General features: G+C 43.9%; 1 protein-coding gene across 8 annotated transcripts in view; it reads right to left on the bottom strand.

Annotated features, from left to right (window-relative positions):
• The window catches only part of LOC109889700 (pleckstrin homology domain-containing family A member 5), a 107,864-nt gene that overhangs the window by 28,216 nt on the left and 54,988 nt on the right, over nucleotides 1–24,660 (bottom strand). For all 8 annotated transcript variants that reach the window (XM_031823234.1, XM_031823232.1, XM_020481319.2 and 5 more), the window contains 4 exons: nucleotides 23,742–23,962; nucleotides 19,048–19,320; nucleotides 18,576–18,840; nucleotides 18,254–18,337 (listed from right to left, as the gene is read on the bottom strand). In XM_031823234.1, the coding sequence (XP_031679094.1) occupies nucleotides 18,254–18,337; nucleotides 18,576–18,840; nucleotides 19,048–19,320; nucleotides 23,742–23,962 (843 nt within the window). The remainder of the gene's footprint in view (nucleotides 1–18,253; nucleotides 18,338–18,575; nucleotides 18,841–19,047; nucleotides 19,321–23,741; nucleotides 23,963–24,660) is intronic.

The raw sequence follows: 24,660 nt of genomic DNA, 5'->3' as shown, positions 1-24,660 counted from the left end.
CAAACGTTTGGCCTTAATAACAAGGGAAGAGGTCTGAGGAAAGGGTTTGAGGGTTGTCCCTCTGCTAATTAGTGTCACTAGGTACCCCATCTACTTCACAACCCATAATGCATTGTACTGACAATTGCTTTTACCCCAATAGATTGATCAAATTCAAAATAATTCAATAGAAAAACTATTGTACTGACAATCGATTGAGTAAAATCAATCTAGGGCATTCCTTACAGAATACATTAACATAAGTCAGTCCATGTAATGGTCCTGTGTGTAGCTGGTGTAGAGAGTCAGGCGCAGGGCAGCAGATATGAGTAATCAACGTACTTTACTCAAAATACACAAATACAAAGCAATATAGCGAGCCCACAATAATGGACCGATTTACAACAAAAAATCACTCATAAACAAACATGGGGGAACAGAGGGTTAAATAATGAACAAGTAATTGGGTGAGTGAAACCAGGTGTGTAAGACAAAGACAAAACAAATGTAAAATGAAAAGTGGATCGGCGATGGCTAGAAGGCCGGTGACGTCGACCGCCAAACGCCGCCTGAACAAGGAGAGGGACCGACTTCGGCGGAAGTCGTGACAGTCCAGACAAACTGCAATATTTCTCCTTCTCTCTTACACACACACAGTTTTCTGTCAGCACCACACCACAGCACAAAGAAAGCATGTGGACCAAGTGGTATGTTGGTGACATTCCATATGGAGCATGCAGGCTCTCTGAAATCACAGGGAGGGGGGGTAATTTCTCTGACAGTCAGGTGTAGATAGTGGATATGCAGCAGCCACTGTTTTTTATTTATCTTTTTATTTCACCTTTATTTAACCAGGTAGGCTAGTTGAGAACAAGTTCTCATTTACAACAGCGACCTGGCCAAGATAAAGCATAGCAGTGTGAACAGATAACAACACAGAGTTACACATGGAGTAAACAATAAACAAGTCAATAACACAGTAGAAAAAAAAGAGTCTGTATACATTGTGTGCAAAAGGCATGAGGAGGTAGGCGAATAATTACAATTTAGCAGATTAACACTGGAGTGATAAATGATCAGATGGTCATGTGCAGGTAGAGATACTGGTGTGCAAAAGAGCAGAAAAGTAAATAAATAAAAACAGTATGGGGGAGAGGTAGGTGAATTGGTTGGGCTATTTACCGATGGACTATGTACAGCTGCAGCGATCGGTTAGCTGATCAGATAGCAGATGTTTGAAGTTGGTGAGGGAGATAAGTCTCCAACTTCAGCGATTTTTGCAATTCGTTCCAGTCACAGGCAGCAGAGAACTGGAACGAAAGGCAGCCAAATGAGGTGTAGGCTTTAGGGATGATCAGTGAGATACACCTGCTGGAGTGCGTGCTATGGGTGGGTGTTGTCATCGTGACCAGTGAACTGAGATAAGGCGGAGCTTTACCTAGCATGGACTTGTAGATGACCTGGAGCCAGTGGGTCTGGCGACGAATATGTAGCGAGGGCCAGCCGACTAGAGCATACAGGTCGCAGTGGAGGGTGGTATAAGGTGGTTTAGTAACAAAACGGATGGCACTGTGATAAACTGCATCCAGTTTGCTGAGTAGAGTAGTAGAGTATTGGAAGCTATTTTGTAGATGACATCGCGGAAGTCGAGGATCGGTAGGATAGTCAGTTTTACTAGGGTAAGTTTGGCGGCGTGAGTGAAGGAGGCTTTGTTGCGAAACAGAAAGCCGATTCTAGATTTGATTTTAGATTGGAGATGTTTGATATGAGTCTGGAAGGAGAGTTTACAGTCTAGCCAGACACCTAGGTACTTATAGATGTCCACGTATTCTAGGTCGGAACCATCCAGGGTGGTGATGCTAGTCGGGTGTGCGGATGCAGGCAGCGAACGGTTGAAAATCATGCTTTGGTTTTACTAGCATTTAAGAGAAGTTGGAGGCCACGGAAGGAGTGTTGTATGGCATTGAAGCTCGTTTGGAGGTTAGATAGCACAGTGTCCAAGGAAGGGCCAGAAGTATACAGAATGGTGTCGTCTGCCTAAAGGTGGATTAGGGAATCGCCCGTAGCAAGAGCAACATCATTGCTATACAGTGGGGCAAAAAAGTATTTAGTCAGCCACCAATTGTGCAAGTTCTCCCACTTAAAAAGATGAGAGGTATGTAATTTTCATCATAGGTACACTTCAACTATGACAGACAAAATTAGAAAAAAAATCTAGAAAATATCATTGTAGGATTTTTAATGAATTTATTTTCAAATTATGGTGGAAAATAAGTATTTGGCCACCTACAAACAAGCAAGATTTCTGGCTCTCACAGACCTGTAAATTCTTCTTTAAGAGGCTCCTCTGTCCTCCACTTGTTACCTGTATTAATGGCACCTGTTTGAACTTGTTAATCAGTATAAAAGACCCCTGTCCACAACCTCAAACAGTCACACTCCAAACTCCACTATGGCCAAGGTCAAAGAGCTGTCAAAGGACACCAGAAACAAAATTGTAGACCTGCACCAGGCTGGGAAGACTGAATCTGCAATAGGTAAGCAGCTTGGTTTGAAGAAATCAACTGTGGGAACAATTATTAGGAAATGGAAGACATATAAAACCACTGATAATCTCCCTCGATCTGGGGCTCCACGCAAGATCTCACCCCGTGGGGTCAAAATGATCACAAGAACGGTGAGCAAAAATCCCAGAACCACACGGGGGGACCTAGTGAATGACCTGCAGAGAGCTGGGACCAAAGTAACAAAGCCTACCATCAGTAACACACTACTCCGCCAGGGACTCAAATCCTGCAGTACCAGACGTGTCCCCCTGCTTAAGCCAGTACATGTCCAGGCCCGTCTGAAGTTTGCTAGAGAGCAGTTGGATGATCCAGAAGAAGATTGGGAGAATGTCATATGGTCAGATGAAACCAAAATATAACTTTTTGGTAAAAACTCAACTCGTCGTGTTTGGAGGACAAAGAATGCTGAGTTGCATCCAAAGAACACCATACCTACTGTGAAGCATGGGGGTGGAAACATCATGCTTTGGGGCTGTTTTTCTGAAAAGGGACCAGGACGAATGATCCGTGTAAAGGAAAGAATGAATTGGGCCATGTATTGTGAGATTTTGAGTGAAAACCTCCTTCCATCAGCAAGGGCATTGAAGATGAAACGTGGCTGGGTCTTTCAGCATGACAATGATCCTAAACACACCGCCCGGGCAACGAAGGAGTGGCTTCGTAAGAAGCATTTCAAGGTCCTGGAGTGGCCTAGCCAGTCTCCAGATCTCAACCCCATAGAAAATATTTGGAGGGAGTTGAAAGTCCGTGTTGCCCAGCAACAGCCCCAAAACATCACTGCTCTAGAGGATATCTGCATGGAGGAATGGGCCAAAATACCAGCAACAGTGTGTGAAAACCTTGTTAAGACTTACAGAAAACTTTGACCTCTGTCATTGCCAACAAAAGGGTATATAACAAAGTATTGAGATAAACTTTTGTTATTGACCAAATACTTATTTTCCACCATCATTTGCAAATAAATTCATACAAAATCAGACAATGTGATTTTCTGGATTTTTTTCCTCATTTTGTCGGTCATAGTCGAAGTGTACCTATGAAGAAAATTACAGGCATCTCTCATCTTTTTAAGTGGGAGAACTTGCACAATTGGTGGCTGACTAAATACTTTTTTGCCCCACTGTATACAGAGAAAAGAGTCTGCCCGACATTTGTACCCTGTGGCACCCCCATAGAGACTGCCAGAGGACCGGACAACATGCCCTCCGATTTGATACACTGAACTCTGTCTGCAAAGCAGTTGGTGAACCAGGCAAGGCAGTCATTAGAAAAATCGAGGCTACTGAGTCTGCCGATAAGAATACGATGATTGACAAAGTCGAAAGCTTTGGCCAGGTCGATGAAGACGGCTGCACAGTACTGTCTTTTATCGATGGCGGTTATGATATTGTTTAGTACCTTGAGCGTGGCTGAGGTGCACCCGTGACCGGCGGAGCTGTTGGAGGTTGAGGTTCGAGGTTGGAGTAGCCAGGAGGAAGGCATGGCCAGCCATTGAGAAATGCTTGTTGAAGATTTCGATTTTAATGGATTTATCGGTGGTGACTGTGTTGCCTAACCTCAGTGCAGTGGGCAGCTGGGAGGAGGTGCTCTTGTTCTCCATGGACTTTACAGTGTCCCAGAACTTTTTGGGGTTAGAGCTACAGGATGCACATTTCTGCTTGAAAAAGCTGGCCTTTGCTTTCCTGACTGACTGCGTATATTGGTTCCTGACTTCCCTGAACAGTTGCATATCGCGGGGACTATTCAATGCTATTGCAGTCCGCCACATTATGTTTTTGTGCTGGTCGGGGGCAGTCAGGTCTGGAGTGAACCAAGGGCTATATCTGCTCTTAGTTCTGCATTTTTTTGAACGGAGCATGCTTATCTAAGATGGTGAGGAAGTTACTTTTAAAGAATGACCAGGCTTCCTCAACTGACGGGATGAGGTCAATATCCTTCCAGGATACCCGGGCCAGGTCGATTAGAAAGGCCTGCTCGCAGAAGTGTTTTAGGGAGCGTTTGACAGTGATGAGGGGTGGTCGTTTGACCGCGGACCCATAGCGGATACAGGCAATGAGGCAGTGATCGCTGAGATCCTGATTGAAGACAGCGGAGGTGTATTTGGAGGGCCAGTTGGTCAGGATAATGTCTATGAGGATGCCCATGTTTACAGATTTAGGGTTGTACCTGCAAGGTTCCTTGATGATTTGTGTGAGATTGAGGGCATCTAGCTTAGATTGTAGAACTGCCAGGGTGTATACACTGCCAGGGCATATCCCAGTTTAGGTCACCTAACAGAACAAACTCTGAAGCTAGATGGGGGGGCGATCAATTCACAAATGGTGTCCAGGGCACAGCTGGGAGCTGAGGGGGGGCGGTAGCAGGCGGAAACAGTGAGAGACTTATTTCTGGAGAGATTCATTTTTAAAATTAGAAGTTCGAACTGTTTGGGTATGGACCTGGAAAGTATGACATTACTTTGCTAGCTATCTCTGCAGTAGACTGCAACTCCTCCCCTTTTGGCAATTCCCCTTTGGCAATCTTGACGGAAAATGTTATAGTTGGGTATGGAAATCTCAGAATTTTTGGTGGCCTTCCTAAGCCAGGATTCAGACACGGCAAGGACATCAGGGGTTGGCAGAGTGTGCTAAAGCAGTGAGTAAAACAAACTTAGGGAGGAGGCTTCTGATGTTGACATGCATGAAACCAAGGCTTTTCGATCGCAGAAGTCAACAAATGAGGGTGCCTGGGGACATGCAGGGCCTGGGTTTACCTCCTCATCACTAGCGGAACAGAGGAGGAGTTGGATGAGTGTGCGGCTAAAGGCTATCAAAACTGGTCGCCTAGAGTGTTGGGGACAAAGAATAAAAGGAGCAGATTTCTGGGCATGGTAGAATATATTCAGGGCATAATGCGCAGACAGGGGTATGGTGGGGTGCGGGTATAGCGGAGGTAAGCCCAGGCACTGGGTGATGATAAGAGAGGTTGTATCTCTGGACATGTTGGTTGTAATGGGTGATGTCACCAAATATGTGGAAGGTGGGACAAAGCAGGTATCAGAGGTATGAAGAGTGGAACTAGGGGCTCCATTGTAAACTAAAACAATGATAACTAACCTGAACAACAGTATACAAGGCATATTGACATTTGAGAGAGACATAAAGCGAGGCATAAAGTAATTGCAGGTGTTGATTGGGAGAGCTAGCTAAAACAACAGGTGAGACAACAACAGCTAATCAGCTAACACAACAACAGCAGGTAAAATGGCGATGACTAGGCAGAGAGGGTCTGATTAACTACACACAGAGCCTGAGTTTGTGGCTGGGGCCGACAGATAAAATAAATAAATAAACAGAATGGAGTACCGTGATTAATGGACAGTCCAGCAGGCATCAGCTATGTAGCCAAGTGATCATAGTGTCCAGGGGGCAGCAGTAGATGGAACAGGGAAGCCGCCACTACGCTAGCACGCGGGCGACACAGCGTTTAAAGTTAGTAGACCGGGGCTAGTAGGAGCGTCTTCTCCGACGGAGGCCGGTTGAAGGCACAGAGGATGGAGTACTGATATGCCAACAACATATGGGGACAGAGGAAGACAGCAGTAGTTTAACGCTTTCCGAGGAGTTCACAAAAGTGGCAGAGAAGTGGTGTGCAGTGTCATACAATCGTCACAAATAAAACAGCTTCTCAGGCAAATGCGCACCTGCATAGTAATTTAGAAAGCATGAATACATAGGCCACTTTACACTCTTGAGGGAGCAAGCAAGGGAGGTCTAAAATAGCAAATTGATGTCAGCCCTATAGTAGTTCATGCTATCAAAACAGAACAACAATGACATGTGACTAGTTTAAGGAGACTAGGCGTATGTCGCACATCACTAGGAGCAGCAACGTAAACATGTATTTTTTATTAAAATGCTTTTTTTTGCAGAAATGTCTTCTGGAACATGTGAACTTTCATGTGCCTTAATAACAAAACTGTATTCCATCCATAAATACAAACACAATTGTTCAATTACGAGGTAAGTTGGTTTAGCCATGGAAAAAGCCAGGAACCTTCCCACTAGCCATGATTGGCTGAGATAATATATGGGCTGTTATATATGAGTTTAGATTGGTATGCCATGTATTGACAGTCCTTTCTTGTCACGTATACTCTCTCTCTGGCGCTCTAGGGCACCAGGCTGCTCATTATGGCACACACCTGTCACCATCGTTACGTGCACCTGCGTATCATCACTCACTCCCTTAGGTTCCTTCCCCAGGCGTTATTGTTTCTGTTTCATGTCTGTGCGTTGTTTTTGTTTCTTGTTCTGTATTATGTTTCGTTTATTGATTAAATGATTAACTCCCTGAACATGCTTCCCGACTCCCAGCGCACACGTGACAGAATAACGCCTCATCTAAGGGAAGCATCAGGGAGTGTATTTCTTTTTGTGGTGGAAGGTACGTCGGGTCCGGGTGTCAGTACCGGAGCTACCGGGGAGTCCTCAGCCGGCTCGTCGGGCTCTCACTCTTCAGCCAGCTCCTCGGATTCTCAAGCTTTAGCACATCAGCTGGCTCGTTGGGCTCATACGCCTCGGCCGGCTCATCAGGCTCTCACCTCAGCCAGTTCATCTGGTTTCCGCGACTCAGAGACGACCGGTCCTCTCCTGATCCTCGGGATTGTCCCCTTGGTCTGCGTCTTGCGGCTGGAGCCACGCGCCAGGGAGGGGACACTGTCACGTATACTCCCTCTCCGGCGCTCTAGGTCGCCAGATTCCCGCGCCTCAGCCAGTTCGACAGGTTCACGTGCCTCAGCAGAGTTGATCAATCCACTCCTGATACCCGGGATCGTCCCTTTGGTCGGCATTCTGAGGCTGGAGCCGCACGTTGGGTAGGGGGTACTGTCACATATACTCCCTGCCGGTGCTCTAGGTCACCAGGCTGCTTGTTATGGCGCACACCTGTCACCATCGTTACGCTCACCAGTCCATATTCAGACTCACCTGGACTACCATCACCTCCCTGATTACCTTCCCTATATATGTCATTCCATTTGGTTCCTTCCCCAGGCGTTATTGTTTCAGTTTCATGTCTGTGTGTTGTTCGTGTTTCATGTTTTGTAATATGTTTCATTTATTGATTAAATGATTCACACCCTGAACTTGCTTCCCAACTCCCAGCACACACGTTACATTTCTACCACTCCGTTTTTGAAAGATTTAACATTAGCCATCGAACTATAAAGGTTTTCTTACTTTTCTCAACATCATTGATGCCTTGTATTTAGCAGGCACTATAGACAGATCAGTAGGAAAGAGTGATGGGCTACTTTCTGCACATGCCACGGTCAGTATGAACTGGAGTGACTTGACACAAAGCTGGCCAAACAAGATGAAATCCAGATAGCAGATATTCTGAAAGAGCTGCAAAACCTGGACCCGTACAAATCAGCTGGGCTTGACAATCTGGACCCTCTATTTCTGAAACTATCCGCCGCCATTGTCGAAACCCCTATTACCAGCCTGTTCAACCTCTCTTTCATATTGTCTGAGATCCCCAAGGATTGGAAAGCTGCCGCAGTCATCCCCCTCTTCAAAGGGGGAGACACCCTGGACCCAAACTGTTACAGACCTATATCCATCCTGACCTGCCTATCTAAGGTCTTCGAAAGCCAAGTCAACAAACAGGTCACTGACCATCTCGAATCACACCGTACCTTCTACGCTGTGCAATCTGGTTTCCGAGCCGGTCACGGGTGCACCTCAGCCACGCTCAAGGTACTAAACGATATCATAACCGCCATCGATAAAAGACAGTACTGTGCAGCCGTCTTCATCGACCTTGCCAAGGCTTTCGACTCTGTCAATCACCATATTCTTATCGGCAGACTCAGTAGCCTCGGTTTTTCGGATGACTGCCTTGCCTGGTTCACCAATTACTTTGCAGACAGAGTTCAGTGTGTCAAATCGGAGGGCATGCTGTCCGGTCCTCTGGCAGTCTCTATGGGGGTGCCACAGGGTTCAATCCTCGGACTCTATACAGACTCTTTTCTCTGTATATATCAATGATGTTGCTCTTGCTGCGGGCGATTCCCTTATCCACCTCTACGCAGACGACACCATTCTATATACTTCCGGACCGTCCTTGGACACTGTGCTATCTAACCTCCAAACGAGCTTCAATGCCATACAACACTCCTTCCGTGGCCTCCAACTGCTCTTAGACGCTAGTAAAACCAAATGCATGCTTTTCAACCGTTCGCTGCCTGCACCCGCACGCCTGACCAGCATCACCACCCTGGATGGTTCCGACCTTGAATATGTGGACATCTATAAGTACCTAGGTGTCTGGCTAGACTGTAAACTCTCCTTCCAGACTCATATCAAACATCTCCAATTGAAAATCAAATCAAGAGTTGTCTTTCTATTCCGCAACAAAGCCTCCTTCACTCACGCCGCCAAACTTACCCTAGTAAAACTGACTATCCTACCGATCCTCGACTTCGGCGATGTCATCTACAAAATTGCTTCCAACACTCTACTCAGCAAACTGGATGCAGTTTATCACAGTGCCATCCGTTTTGTCACTAAAGCACCTTATACCACCCACCACTGCGACTTGTATGCTCTAGTCGGCTGGCCCTCGCTACATATTCGTCGCCAGACCCACTGGCTCCAGGTCATCTACAAGTCCATGCTAGGTAAAGCTCCGCCTTATCTCAGTTCACTGGTCACGATGGCAACACCCATCCGTAGCACGTGCTCCAGCAGGTGTATCTCACTGATCATCCCTAAAGCCAACACCTCATTTGGCCGCCTTTCGTTCCAGTTCTCTGCTGCCTGTGACTGGAACGAATTGCAAAAATCGCTGAAGTTGGAGACTTATCTCCCTCACCAACTTCAAACATCTGGCCAAGGCTTTCGACTCTGTCAATCACCATATCCTCATCGGCAGACTCGACAGCCTTGGTTTCTCAAATGATTGCCTCGCCTGGTTCACCAACTACTTCTCTGATAGAGTTCAGTGTGTCAAATCGGAGGGTCTGCTGTCCGGACCTCTGGCAGTCTCTATGGGGGTGCCACAGGGTTCAATTCTTGGACCGACTCTCTTCTCTGTATACATCAATGAGGTCGCTCTTGCTGCTGGTGAGTCCCTGATCCACCTCTACGCAGACGACACCATTCTGTATACTTCCGGCCCTTCTTTGGACACTGTGTTAACAACCCTCCAGGCAAGCTTCAATGCCATACAACTCTCCTTCCGTGGCCTCCAATTGCTCTTAAATACAAGTAAAACTAAATGCATGCTCTTCAACCGATCGCTACCTGCACCTACCCGCCTGTCCAACATCACTACTCTGGACGGCTCTGACTTAGAATACGTGGACAACTACAAATACTTAGGTGTCTGGTTAGACCGTAAAACTCTCCTTCCAGACCCATATCAAACATCTCCAATCCAAAGTTAAATCTAGAATTGGCTTCCTATTTCGCAACAAAGCATCCTTCACTCATGCTGCCAAACATACCCTTGTAAAACTGACCATCCTACCAATCCTCGACTTTGGCGATGTCATTTACAAAATAGCCTCCAATACCCTACTCAACAAATTGGATGCAGTCTATCACAGTGCAATCCGTTTTATCACCAAAGCCCCATATACTACCCACCATTGCGACCTGTACGCTCTCGTTGGCTGGCCCTCGCTTCATACTCGTCGCCAAACCCACTGGCTCCATGTCATCTACAAGACCCTGCTAGGTAAAGTCCCCCCTTATCTCAGCTCGCTGGTCACCATAGCATCTCCCACCTGTAGCACACGCTCCAGCAGGTATATCTCTCTAGTCACCCCCAAAACCAATTCTTTCTTTGGCCGCCTCTCCTTCCAGTTCTCTGCTGCCAATGACTGGAACGAACTACAAAAATCTCTGAAACTGGAAACACTTATCTCCCTCACTAGCTTTAAGCACCAACTGTCAGAGCAGCTCACAGATTACTGCACCTGTACATAGCCCACCTATAATTTAGCCCAAACAACTACCTCTTTCCCAACTGTATTTAATTTTTATTTATTTATTTATTTAGCTCCTTTGCACCCCATTATTTTTATTTCTACTTTGCACATTCTTCCATTGCAAAACTACCATTCCAGTATTTTACTTGCTATATTGTATTTACTTTGCCATCGTGGCCTTTTTTGCCTTTACCTCCCTTCTCACCTCATTTGCTCACATTGTATATAGACTTGTTTATACTGCATTATTGACTGTATGTTTGTTTTTACTCCATGTGTAACTCTGTGTCGTTTTATCTGTCGAACTGCTTTGCTTTATCTTGGCCAGGTCGCAATTGTAAATGAGAACGTGTTCTCAACTTGCCTACCTGGTTAAATAAAGGTAAAATAAATAAAAAATATTTAAAAAAAATCTGCTATCTGAGCAGCTAACCGACCGCTGCAGCTGTACATAGTCTATCGGTAAACAGCCCACCCATTTTTACCTACCTCATCCCCATACTGTTTTTATTTATTTACTTATCTGCTCTTTTGCACACCAATATCTCTACCTGTACATGACCATCTGATCATTTATCACTCCAGTGTTAATCTGCAAAATTGTAATTATTCGCCTACCTCATGCCTTTTGCACACAATGTATATAGACTCCCCTTTTTTTCTATTGTGTTATTGACTTGTTAATTGTTTACTCCATGTGTAACTCTGTGTTGTCTGTTCACACTGCTATGCTTTATCTTGGCCAGGTCGCAGTTGCAAATGAGAACTTGTTCTCAATTAGCCTACCTGGTTAAATAAAGGTGAAATAAAAAAAAATATAAAAAATGTAGCTATAAACAAAACGGAATTAAATGGTTCCAGTCTACCATGTCTGTGTTTGAGATTCTTCAAAATTCTTCAAATAGCCATGCTTGTCTTGATGACAGCTTTGCACACTCTTGGCATTCTCTCAACCAGCTTCACCTGGAATGATTTTTCAACTGTCGTGAAGGAATTCCCACATATGCTGAGCACTTGTTGGCTGCTTTGCCTTCACTCTGCGGTCCAACTCATCCCAAACCATCTCAATTTGGTTTAGGTCGGTGGAATGTGGAGGCCAGGTCATCTGATGCAGCACACCATCACTCTCCTTGGTAAAATAGCCCTTCCCCCGCCTCTAGGTGCGTTGGGTCATTGTCCTGTTGAAAAAGCCCAAAACAGATGGAATGGCATATCACTGCAGAATGTTGAGGGAGCCATGCTGGTTAAGTGTGCCTTGAAATCTAAATAAATCACAGACAGTGTCACCAGAAAAGTACCCCCACAAAATAACACCACCTCCTCCATGCTTTACGGGTGGGAAATACACATGTGGAGATCATCTGTTCACCCACATCGCATCTCACAAAGACACGGCGGTTGGAACCAAAAATCTAATTTTTTGACTCCAGACCAAAGGATAAATGTCCACTGGTCTAATGTCCATTGCTCATGTTTCTTGGCCCAAGCAAGTCTCTTATTATTATTGGTGTCCTTATTAGTGGTTTATTTGCTGCAATTCAACCATGAAAGCCTGAGTTACCTCTGAACAGTTGATGTTGAGATGTGTCTGTTACTTGAACTCTGTGAAGCATTTATTTGAGCTGCAATTTCTGAAGCTGGTAACTTCTCCTCTGCAGCAGAGGTAACTCTGAGTCTTCCCTTCCTGTGGTTGTCCTCATGAGAGCCAGTTTCATCCTAGCGCTCGATGGTTTCTGCAACAGTAATTGAAGAAACTTTCAAAGTTCTTGAAATTTTCCGTATTGACTGACCTTCACGTCTTAAAGTATTATTTGAGCTGTTCTTGTCATAATATGGACTTGGTGTTATACTAAATAGGGCTATCTTCTGTATACCACCCCTAGCTTGTCACAAAACAACTGATTGGCTCAAACGCAATAAGAAGGAAAGAAATTCCACAAATTAACTTTTAAGAAGGCACACCTGTTAATCGAACTGCATTCCAGGTGACTACCTCATGAAGCTAGTTGAGAGAATGCCAAGAGTCTGCATAGCTGTCATCAAGGCAAAGGGTGGCTATTTGAAGAATCTCAAATATAAAATATATTTAGATTTGTTTAGCACCTTTTTGGTTACTACATGATTCCATATGTGTTATTAAGGTTTAAGAGGGTGTGAATGGGTGTAGACAAAGAGGCGCTCTCCAAATAGGTGTACCAAAACATTCAAGGACCATTTCCTCAAAAGTCGGGTTACAAGTTGATCAACTTTCAAAGCAGAATTACTTCCCCATTGTTCCTCAAATGTAGTGTATGACATAATTTTTTTTAGCTCTGAGTCTCTACTTTTCTCCAATGTAAAAATAAAAAATAAATCAAATTTTGCTACATAAGACCTAATCAAATAGTTTGTTTTAAGTGGGAATTCTCACTGCCCATACTGAGACTGGTGGAAACAGAGTTGTGCACTCGGCCCATAACACTGGCAAAACAACAATATAATATACTGTATGCAAACCATGCTCACATTGGTGGTATGACTTTCCAACAAATAGAGGAGACAGTAGAGTAAAAGCTGTATGAATGAGAAGTGCTACATTCACAAACAATACAGGGAGGAGATATTGAGATGCCATGAAAGATTTTGCCACCAGAGGAGGATTGCAGGAGCAAGACAGACCAAATAAACAACTGTGGATGGATTGAAGAAATCAATGTTTTGCCGGCGTTGGCTGGCAATACCTTACTCTTAAGTTGTGGTGGTACTGTTGAGGTCTGGGGGCTGAGTTCTCTATCAATGTGTGAATCATCACGATTAAAGGCTAATTTTCCTTCATCTGTTCATTATGGAGGAAAGGAGGAGGAGCACTATGGGAACAGTTTAGAAACAACATTGACTGTCAATTATGCTAGCTCCACCTTTTTAAATCATAATAGATCAAATATTGACCTACATCTCGAATGCAGCTTGGAAAAACAACTACTTTTAGACAGCATATCCATCCACAAAGACACAGAGACAGAGCAAGTCTGAAACTCGGTAGGTAGATCCGTCCCAAAATAAGAACCACGTGTTAGAGTTACCCCACCTGGTTATCCAGATACATGAGGTTCCTCTGGAGGTGATGAGACAAAATGGCATTCTAGCGTTGGTCAGCAGTGCAGAGGATAGCAAGAGGAGAGGAAAGAGAAAAAGGGAGAGGGCAAGGAGAGTTAGGCATAAGAAACAGACAGAAGGATGTACAGAAAGATAGAGAATGACAGACAGACAGACAGACAGACAGACAGACAGACAGACAGACAGACAGACAGACAGACAGACAGACAGACAGACAGACAGACAGACAGACAGACAGACAGACAGACAGACAGACAGACAGACAGACAGACAGACAGACAGACAGACAGACAGACAGACAGACAGACAGACAGACAGACAGACAGACAGACAGACAGACAGACAGACAGACAGACAGACAGACAGACAGACAGACAGACAGACAGACAGACAGACAGACAGACAGACAGACAGACAGACAGACAGACAGACAGACAGACAGACAGACAGACAGACAGACAGACAGACAGACAGACAGACAGACAGACAGACAGACAGACAGACAGACAGACAGACAGACAGACAGACAGACAGACAGACAGACAGACAGACAGACAGACAGACAGACAGACAGACAGACAGACAGACAGACAGACAGACAGACAGACAGACAGACAGACAGACAGACAGACAGACAGACAGACAGACAGACAGACAGACAGACAGACAGACAGACAGACAGACAGACAGACAGACAGACAGACAGACAGACAGACAGACAGACAGACAGACAGACAGACAGACAGACAGACAGACAGACAGACAGACAGACAGACAGACAGACAGACAGACAGACAGACAGACAGACAGACAGACAGACAGACAGACAGACAGACAGACAGACAGACAGACAGACAGACAGACAGACAGACAGACAGACAGACAGACAGACAGACAGACAGACAGACAGACGACAGACAGACAGACAGACAGACAGACAGACAGACAGACAGACAGACAGACAGACAGACAGACAGACAGACAGACAGACAGACAGACAGACAGACAGACAGACAGACAGACAGACAGGCAGGCAGACAGGCAGGCAGACAGGCAGGCAGACAGACAGACAGACAGGCAGGCAGACAGGCAGGCAGACAGGCAGGCAGACAGGCAGGCAGACAGGACAGACAGGACAGACAGATCTAAGAGATACATAGAAGGACAAAATGTTGGACATGAGAAGATGAATGTGAGTAAAGGGAGGATAGAAAACCCCACTATTTTTCTTACTGTGTTGTATTGCATAATAGGTCATAGGCATGTCATGTGTCACACAACACCACTGACCTGCCATGACGACTAGTGACACTTACAAAAGTGTCACCATTATTCATACAGTGGTGCGACTATTAACCCCTTGATCACAAACAACCGTTTCCCATCACAAGTTTGGGTGCCCTACATGACTTAAATCCCTGTCTGACGACTTAAAAGACACTTAAAAAACAAAGTCCTGAATTCATTACTGTACCCAACCCCACTAAGCCTACTTAGTCGGTCCACTTTTCAAGATCACTAAGTTGGAGTTTCTAATTTCCGGGCAACATCTGCTGAGATTCTTTTTAGGGAGTAAACTGTGTGTGTCTCTTAGGCGTACGTTACCTCAATTAATTAGAAAATCTGGGAAACCAGGCTTTTGATAAAGTACGACTGGAGTTTATATATAAATGCCTGGAACATTTACATTTTAGAGAATTTCTTATAAAATGGGTTAAAGTCATGTATAATAACCCTAGTTGTAAAATAGTAAATAGTGGCTACTTCTCAGAAAGTTTTAAACTGTCAAGAGGAGTAAAACCAGGTTGTCCACTATCGGCATATCTATTTATTATGGCCATCGAAATGTTAGCTATTAAAATCAGATCCAACAATAATATCAAGGGGTTAGAAATCCAGGGCTTAAAAACAAAAGGTGTCCTTGTACGCGGATGATTCATGTTCTATTTTAAATCCACAATTAGAATCACTCAACAGCCTCATAGAGGATCTAGATACTTTTTCTAACCTCTCTGGATTACATGTGTACTATATTAGGTATTAGATAAGTAAAAAAATACAACTTTTACATTACTGTGTAGTTTACCAATAATATGGTCTAACGGTGATGTGGACATACTCAGTATACATATCCCAGAACAAATAAATGATCTGTTTCCAATAAATGTTTATATAAAGTTAGCAAAAATAGGTAAGATCTAGCTACCATGAAAAGGAAAATACCTGTCTATTTGTGGGAAAATCATCCAGATTAACTCTTTAGTCATATCCCAGTTTACCTACTGTATTTGATTATGGTATTGCCTACACCTAGTGAACAGTTATTTAAAATATATGAGAAAAAAATATTTGATCTTATTTGGAATGGCAAGCCGTAAGGAATATGAATTTGGAAGACAGAAATTATTAAATATTAGATCTCTCACTTAAGGCTTCAGTCAAAAAAAGGTATTCAGATTTCAACCTCTCACTTTCAGTTATTTGAAAAGGAAATAATCTCACAAATATCACTATTTTTAAAACAAGCCATAGAAAGTTGGTTGCAAATCCAATTTAATCTACCTGAGAAGAACAGAACAAATAATACAACAAATGTTATGGTTAAATTCAAATACTAATAGATATAAAAAATAAAAAGGTATAATCTTTCTAATTATATCATAATAGGCTGGTGGAGGTATGTCACACATGCAGGAAACAAAAATATATGGAAATGTCTGCTCTACCCAAAACTACAAGCAACTAATTGCAGGATTACTGCAAAAATGGAAGAGGAAAGTGGAAAGGGGGAAACTTGTCTGTCGGCCCTGCGTTAAAGACCATAATTGGTTAAAGAAAATTGTGATAAATAAAAAAGTACACCAGTTTAATTTAAGGACCAAAACAATTACAGCGCTGCCATATCGATTGCAAAATAGTTGGGAAGAGCTTTTCGACGTACCGATTCCATGGCACATGGTTTATGAACTGATACTCCAAACGACACTGGATTCAAAACTTCACATTTTTTATTATTATTATACAAAATTCTTGCAACCAATAGAATGATATATACTTGAAGTCGGAAGTTTACATACACTTAGGTTGGAGTCATTAAAACTCCTTTTTCAACCACTCCACAAATTTCTTGTTAACAAACTGTAGTTTTGGCAAGTCAGTTTGTGTATCTACTTTGTGCATGACACAAGTAATTTTCCAATAATTGTTTACAGACATATTATTTCACTTATAATTCACTGCTCCACAATTCCAGTGGGTCAGAAGTTTACATACACTAAGTTGACTGTGCCTTTAAACAGCTTGGAAAATTCCAGAAAATGATGTCATGGATTTAGAAGCTTTTGATAGGCTAATGGACATCATTTCAGTCAATTGGAGGTGTACCTGTGGATGTATTTCAAGGCCTACCTTCAAACTCAGTGCCTCTTTGCTTGAATCATCGGAAAAGCAAAATAAATCAGCCAAGGCCTCAGAAAACAAATTGTAGACCTCCACAAGTATAGTTCATCCTTTGGAAGCAATTTCCAAATGCCTGAAGGCACCACGTTCATCTGTACAAACAACAGTACGCAAGTTTAAACACCATGGGACCACGTAGGCAACATACCGCTCAGGAAGGAGACACATTCTGTCTCCTAGAGATGAGCGTACTTTGGTGCGAAAAGTGCAAATCAATTCCAGAACAACAGCAAAGGACCTTGTGAAGATGCTGCAGGAAACAGGTACAAAAGTATATATATCCACAGTAAAATGAGTCCTATATCGACAATAACCTGAAAGGCCGCGCAGCAAGGAAGAAGCCACTGCTCCAAAACAGACTACGGTTGGCAACTGCACATGGGGACACGAGAGATCATACTTTTTGGAGAAATGTCCTATGGTCTGATGAAACACAAATATAACTGATTGGCCATAATGACCATCGTTATGTTTGGAGGAAAAAGGGGGAGACTTGCAAGCCGAAGAACACCATCCCAACCGTATTGCATGGGGGTAGCAGCATCATGTTGTGGGGGTGCATTGCTGCAGGAGGGATTGGTGCACTTCACAAAATAGATGGCATCATGTGGCAGGAAAATTATGTGGATATATTGAAGCAACATCTCAACTTCAGTCAGGAAGTTAAAGCTTGGTTGCAAATGGGTCTTCCAAATGGACAATGACCCCAAGCATACTTCCTAAGTTGTGGCGAAATGGCTTAAGGACAACAAAGTCAAGGTATTGGAGTGGCCATCACAAAGCCCTGACCTCAATCTTATAGAACATTTCTGGGCAGAACTGAAAAAGTGTGTGAGCAATGATATGCTATTTGCCTTCATCAAAACAATATTTTGGTTGCATATTTCATCCTGGAACCTGCCTAGGCACACTGTAGCTGCACAGTTTGCAAAAAGCCTAAAATAGATGAGACACATCTATTATTCCAAAACTGCAGCTACTGCTTGGAAAACATACTGTATTTCCTTACTTTAATCAACCAATCAATTTTAAATGTTTTATAAGAGTTATAAGTTGACGATATATCACAGAAGTGAGCCTGGCTGTGTATCAAGGCCAAGGGCAGGGTACAGTAGGCCAGACCAGACAAGAGGGAGGGAAAGAAGGAGAGAGAGAGAGAGGGAAGTGAACTGACTGTTTTGCCTTGCAGAGATTGGGCAGTGATGGTCTGGACAGGGATCCCAGCTGGCATTGGCCTCCTGTCAGGTGGGTAGGCATACTGGAGAAGAGAGAGAGAGGCAGGGTTGTATTCAATCAGGGGAATTTTCAGCAAGCATACATCCCCATTGCGGGCCAGGGTTGTCTTCATTAGGCACCAAACGGATGAAAACAGACTGGACTATGGAGGAACTTCCTGCAATTGTTCAATAAGAATTGTTGATACTCATGTCACGTTGCAAAAATAATAATAATTCAGCCAGGTGTTAGAAGACCCAGGTCCATACTAGTCCTCTCACCTTATTGAGGTGTGATGTCCTGCTGTGTCTCCTGTCTATAGTGATATCCCCCTGGTATACAAGCAAGCCCACTTCTGACCTAGTGGAGCTGTGGTTGTAGGAGGAGCGGAGGGGCGAGTAGCCTCCGTACATGGACAAGGAGCCGTGGGAAGGCGAGGGGGGGATAGATTGGTGACTGTCACCCTGGTGCTCAGACAAGTTGATCATGGTCTTGGGGCTGGGCAGGGTCCCATACGGCCCGGGCGGCGACGACGTTGGCCTGGGGCTAGGTGTAACATTATACTGCTTAGGGTACATTTCATTTCAATTCCGTCAATTCAGGAAGTCAATGGAAATTCCAATTCAGACCGGTGCAATTTGACTGGTGCACTCATGGGTACGCTCTATATGGCTGACGGTCCAGCATTACAGAACATTAACTTGAATGGGAATTCCAATTCTAGAAATTATATTTCTAAAGTCTCATGCCTACCTGGGAGTGTAGCCCATTCTCTGTTGCCACTCGTACAGCTGCCACATGGTGTCGTCCCTCATGGAGCGCCTCTTGTCTGCAGGCGAGATCCCCAGGCCCAGCCCCATGCCTAGGGTCTGGTCGTATATGGTAGGGGACATGCTGCAGATACTGTCCGGTCGCAACATGCTGTTCCTGGGTAAGGTACGGTAGCCAGGGTCCCCACAGTGGGGCATGACTGGAGGTGCCCGGTGGCTGGGCATGTTCCTAGGCAGGGTCTGGTACGACATGATACTGAGAAGAGAGAAGAGAAAGAGGAGGATCAGAGATGTGATCAAGACAAATCTGACCACAACTCCATTTTGTTGCTCCCAGCCTATAGACAGAAACTAAAAAGGAAATGCCCATGCTCGGGTCTGTTTTTTTTTAAACAATTTTGTACCTTTATTTAACAAGGCAAGTCAGTTAAGAAGAAATTCTTATTTTCAATGACTGTCTAGGAACAGTGGGTTCACTGCCTTGTTCAGGGGCAGAACGACAGATTTTTACCTTGTCAGCTCAGGGATTCAATCTTGCAACCTTTCAGCTACTAGTCCAACGCTCTAACCACTAGGCTACCTGCCGCCCCAACGCTGGTCCGACCAATCGAAATCTACGCTTCAAGATTGCTTCGATCACGTGGACTGGGATATGTTCCAGATAGCCTCAGACAACAACATTGATGTATACGCTGACTCGTTCAGCGAGTTTATTAGCAAGTGCATCAGTGATGTTGTACCCACAGTGACCATTAAAACCTTCCCTAACCAGAAACCGTAGATTGATGGCAGCATTTGCGCAAAACTGAAAGCCCGAACCACTGCTTTTAATCATGGCAAAGCGTCCGGAAACATGACCGAATACAAACAGTGTAGCTATTCCCTCAGCAAGGCAATCAAACAAGCTAAGTATCAGTATAGAGACAAAGTAGAGTCACAATTCAACGGCTTAGACACGAGACGTATGTTGCAGGGTCTACAATCAATCACGGATTACAAAAAGAAAACCAGCCCCGTCGCGGACACCAATGTTTTGCTGCCAGACAAATTAAACAACTTCTTTGCTTGCTTTGAGGACAATACAATGCCACTGACACGGCCCGCACCAAAACCTGTGGGCTCTCCTTCACAGTGGCCAACGTGAGTAAAACATTTAAATGTATTAACCCTGCCGGCCCAGACGGCATCCCTAGCCATGTCCTCAGAGCATGTGCAGACCAGCTGGCTGGTGTGTTTACAGACATATTCAATCAGAATATCCCAGATTGCTGTACCCATATGGTTCAAGAGAGTAATAAAGGTTTGGTATCCTGTTACCCTTTGATTTGACAACATATAACACCAGTATATAGAGAACATTTATTTGGGCTGTAGGTCAATTTCAGTGATATACAGTGCATTCAGAGTATTTAAACAGTTTGTTTTGTTACAGCCTTATTCTAGAATTGATTAAAAAAAAATATATATCCTCATCAATCTACACACAATACCCCCTAATGAAAAAGAGAAAAAAGGTTTCTAGATATTTTTGCGGACTCTTTGCTATGAGACTCGAAATTGAGCTTGGGTGCATCCTGTTTCCACTGATCATACTTGAGATGTTTCTACAACTTGATTGGAGTCCATCTGTGGTAAATTCAATTGATTGGACATGATTAGGAAAGGCACAACCCTGTTTACATCAGGTTCCACAGTTGACAATGCATGTCAGAGCTAAAACCAATTCATGAGGTCAAAGGAATTGTCAGAGACAGGATTGTGTCGAAGCACTGACCTGGGGAAGTGTACCAAAACATTTCTGCAGCTTTGAAGGTCCCCAAGAACAGTGTCCTCCATCATTCTTAAATGGAAGAAGATTGGAACCACCAAGACTCTTCGTAGAGCTGCCCACCCGTCCAAACTGATCAATCGGGGGAGAAGAGCCTTGGTCAGGCAGGTGACCAAGAACCCAATCGTCTCTCTGATAGAGCTCCAGAGGTCCTCTGTGGAGAACCTTCCAGAAGGACAACCATCTCTGCAGCACTCCACCAATCAGGCCTTTATGGTAGAGTGGCCAGACGGAAGCCACTCCTCAGTAAAAGGCACATGACAGCCCACTTGGATTTTGGCAAAAGGCACCTAAAGAACTCAGACCATCTGAAACAAGATCCTCTGGTCTGATGAAACCAAGATTGAACTCCTTGGACTGAGCCAAGACAACGCAGGAGTGGCTTCGGGACTAGTCTCTGAACGTCCTTGAGTGGCCCAGCCAGAGCCCAGACTTGAATAGCTGTGCATCAGCGCTCCCCATCCAACCTGACAGAGCTTGAGATCTGCAGAGAATAATTGGAGAAACTCGCCAAATACAGATGTGCCAAGCTTGTAGCGTCATACCCAAGAAGAATCAAAGCTCTAATCGCTGCCAAAGGTGCTTCAAGAAAGTACTGAATAAAGGGTCTGAATGTTCATGTGATTTCAGGTTTTTATTTTTAATACATTTGCAAAATGTTTTCTAAAAATCTATTTTTGCTTTGTCATTATGTGGTATTGTACATAGATTAAATGAGGGAAAATACATTTTAGAAGAAGGCTGTAAAGTAACAAAATGTGGAAAAAGTCAATGGGTCTGAATACTTTCCGAATGCACTGTATGCAGAGGATGAAGAAAACACATCCCTGGAGGACAAATACACTCAATGAAGAGTTAAATACTTCCTCTCCTTAGCAAACTCTGTATCTATGAAACTTTATATACATGCTAACAGCAAGTAGCTTTAATTGTAAAACTGCTCACCACTATCCTGCGAGTGCATACACACACTGTTAACGACACATTTTCCTAGCTGAAATCCAGATTACATTTTTTGTCCAACCTTGTGGTGAGTTCATCTGTGCTATGAACCCTTAGCCACTGTTATTTTCAATAATTTGTCAGCTGCCATAACCCATGTGTGTGTGTGTAACAGATATGATAAACACACCATGGTGTTTGAGGAGTGTGAAGTGTGTGAGCAAACGTACGCACACACCGACATGCTTCAAAGGAAAGAGAAGAAACACCCTTAAGCCAAATATGATTATTCTACCAACCAAAAATATTTGCACAGGTTAGAGACAGTGCAGATAGAGACTGAGGCATAGCCAGAAACAGAAAGAAAAGATAGCCAGAGCAGCCTATTACCCTCACTTACAGATGCTGGATAACACAACTAGAGACTGGAGACTGCTACTGAACTCAGGGGGAAATGAAGCATCAATGGAGCTGCTGCTGTGGAGCAGGTTGGGGTGAGGCATGGAGACCATTTATGCCCAGTAATGGTAAACAGAGCACGAACGCACACACAAACACACACTGCTGGAGAAGTAGGAGTTCAGATGGAGCAAACATTTAAGTGGCTGCTGTCTGGATGGAGATATCAGGCCATAGCCCAAATTAAGATGAGGAGATGCTCTGAAGGATCTGGCTGGATGGGTCAAGCTGAGCATTCCTCCCCCAATTAAGCGGGCAAGCCCTGGGTTGTGTTCAGTAAAGCACAGTAGCAAAACATTTTGACTCTTAAAATGAAAAAAAAGTTGTTCTTATTAGACCAGAGTCCAGATAATTCCTCCCTGCTTCAGTCCATTTTATTCCGTTTGGTGCCTAATGAACACCAACTTGCCCAGATGAGCAGTCGGTTAGTCAGTCCATCTCTCGTCCTCTGCCCAATGTACTGTCATTGTTTACCTCTGCATCTCTGTGGTTTACTGCATTACCATGAATGATTTATGAGTTCCTATCTGTTCTGTTTGGCTCGAGGTACAGATTTAACACAATACTGAAATCCAAACACTCAGCAATGATCTCATATTGCAGAATGACTATTCTCATATTAATACGCACTTTAAACTGTAGCGTTTGCAAATGCTGCTGCCTGCTTGGTTTCGGGAAGATAGTCATAGTCATAGTTCATGCCAAATATGTGTGGCTTAAAATAATGGATGTAATAATTGTCATTCTTGTTTAAAAAAAAGAGGTGCTTTAAACTGCAGTGTTTTGTAAACACACACACACACACACGCGCGCGCGCAGTCTGTCACTAGATGCTGGTGCTGGGCTGCTGCATGATTCAGAATTTCTAACAGGACTAAGACTAGTTCACTTTCAACCCTCTCTTTCCTCTGCTGTCAGATGATACTGGCTATAAGAAGAAGAATACTGTATTGATCCATTTTTCTTACAGTTCAGAAAGAACAATACACAATTAACTGTCCTACAATAACCTCTACTGCACTGAAGACAGGAGCAGACTCTCATACATCTGGCATCAAGGGTAGGCCTACAGTATGTCTTCTGGTCTGGTCAGTGTGACTGGAATCAAAAAGTAGGAAACTACAGAGGGCTTTACATTTCTAAAAGATCAGAGAGAGGACACACACTATTTTGTGGGTCTGAAAAAGTATTAGAGAGCTCAGTGAACAATGTGTAAAAAATAAAGAAAAACAAGTCATGCACACTACTTGTAGTGATCACAAATATGTAATAAAAATAATAAAAACTGCACCAGAAGTGAAGGAACTGAGGCAGTTCATGCAGTCATTTACTGTATTGGCTTCAGAATTGACTTTCTATTCCGGAATTATTTGTTCAGTCCAGGAATACATACACATTTCAAGTTCTCTGAGATAACATTTTGGGACACTAAGAAAATACCCACCCACCTTCTAGTGTCGTCGTCCTGGTTGCGTACTCTCTGTGTGCGGACCCACTGTTCCAGCTGCTGCATGGAGCTGGTCCTGGTCAGGGCCCTGGGCTCAGGCTCTTGCTGGGGGTACTGGGGGGTAGGAGTGGTAGGGGTCATGCTGCCCAGGATGGAGGGGGTCTGGTGGGGCTCGTGGTGGGCCATCATCTCCCCTGGGCTCTGGTCCCTGGACCCATTCACCTAGAGTTTGAAGTTCAAACTTATTCTCACATTGTAGAAATACCAAAAGCTCTCCTTGAAATGGATGACAATTACAATAAAAGACTACAGCTGCAATTTACAATGAACAATGTTTCAACTAATAAAAATTACATAAAATAGAGTATACCAATAAAGGAAACAACAGCAATAAAATGTATATCATTAAGGTGTCCTTCACACCAAATTGTTTTGGAGCGGTTTTACCAAACTCTGGTGCATTTACCCCTTTAGTTCGGTTAGTTTGGACTGGTGTGAACACACTATCCACACTCAGAAGAGCACCAAAAGTCACACTGTGGTTCACTCAAAAAGAGTGGTCTCGGTCATTCTCCATTTGTACCATGGTAAGGTTCGTTGTAGGTGTGAACACAGTCCGGACCAAACACAGGAAAAGAACGAGAGGCTTGCAGTAATAGTGATTGTTTGACTGTGAGCAATTGATTACACATTATCACAACTTGATATCTTTGAAACATTTTGTGAGTAGCAGTGCCTTTATGAGTGCATAATTAGGGGTGGCCGGGGCTATACAGGGGACATAGGCTACTGAATATAGCCTAGGCTCTGCACGTCGCAGTTAGAGCGCCTATTGCACTGTTTTCTTCCAGAATATTGTTGGAAGACCAAAGAGAATGTGAACCCAACTGGACCAAATGAAAAAAATACAATGTAACAAA

Source organism: Oncorhynchus kisutch, linkage group LG4 (assembly GCF_002021735.2).
Source record: "Oncorhynchus kisutch isolate 150728-3 linkage group LG4, Okis_V2, whole genome shotgun sequence".
NCBI lineage: Eukaryota > Metazoa > Chordata > Actinopteri > Salmoniformes > Salmonidae > Oncorhynchus > Oncorhynchus kisutch.
Note: the sequence above shows the minus strand (reverse complement) of the source record. Positions and strands in the feature narration are given on the sequence as shown.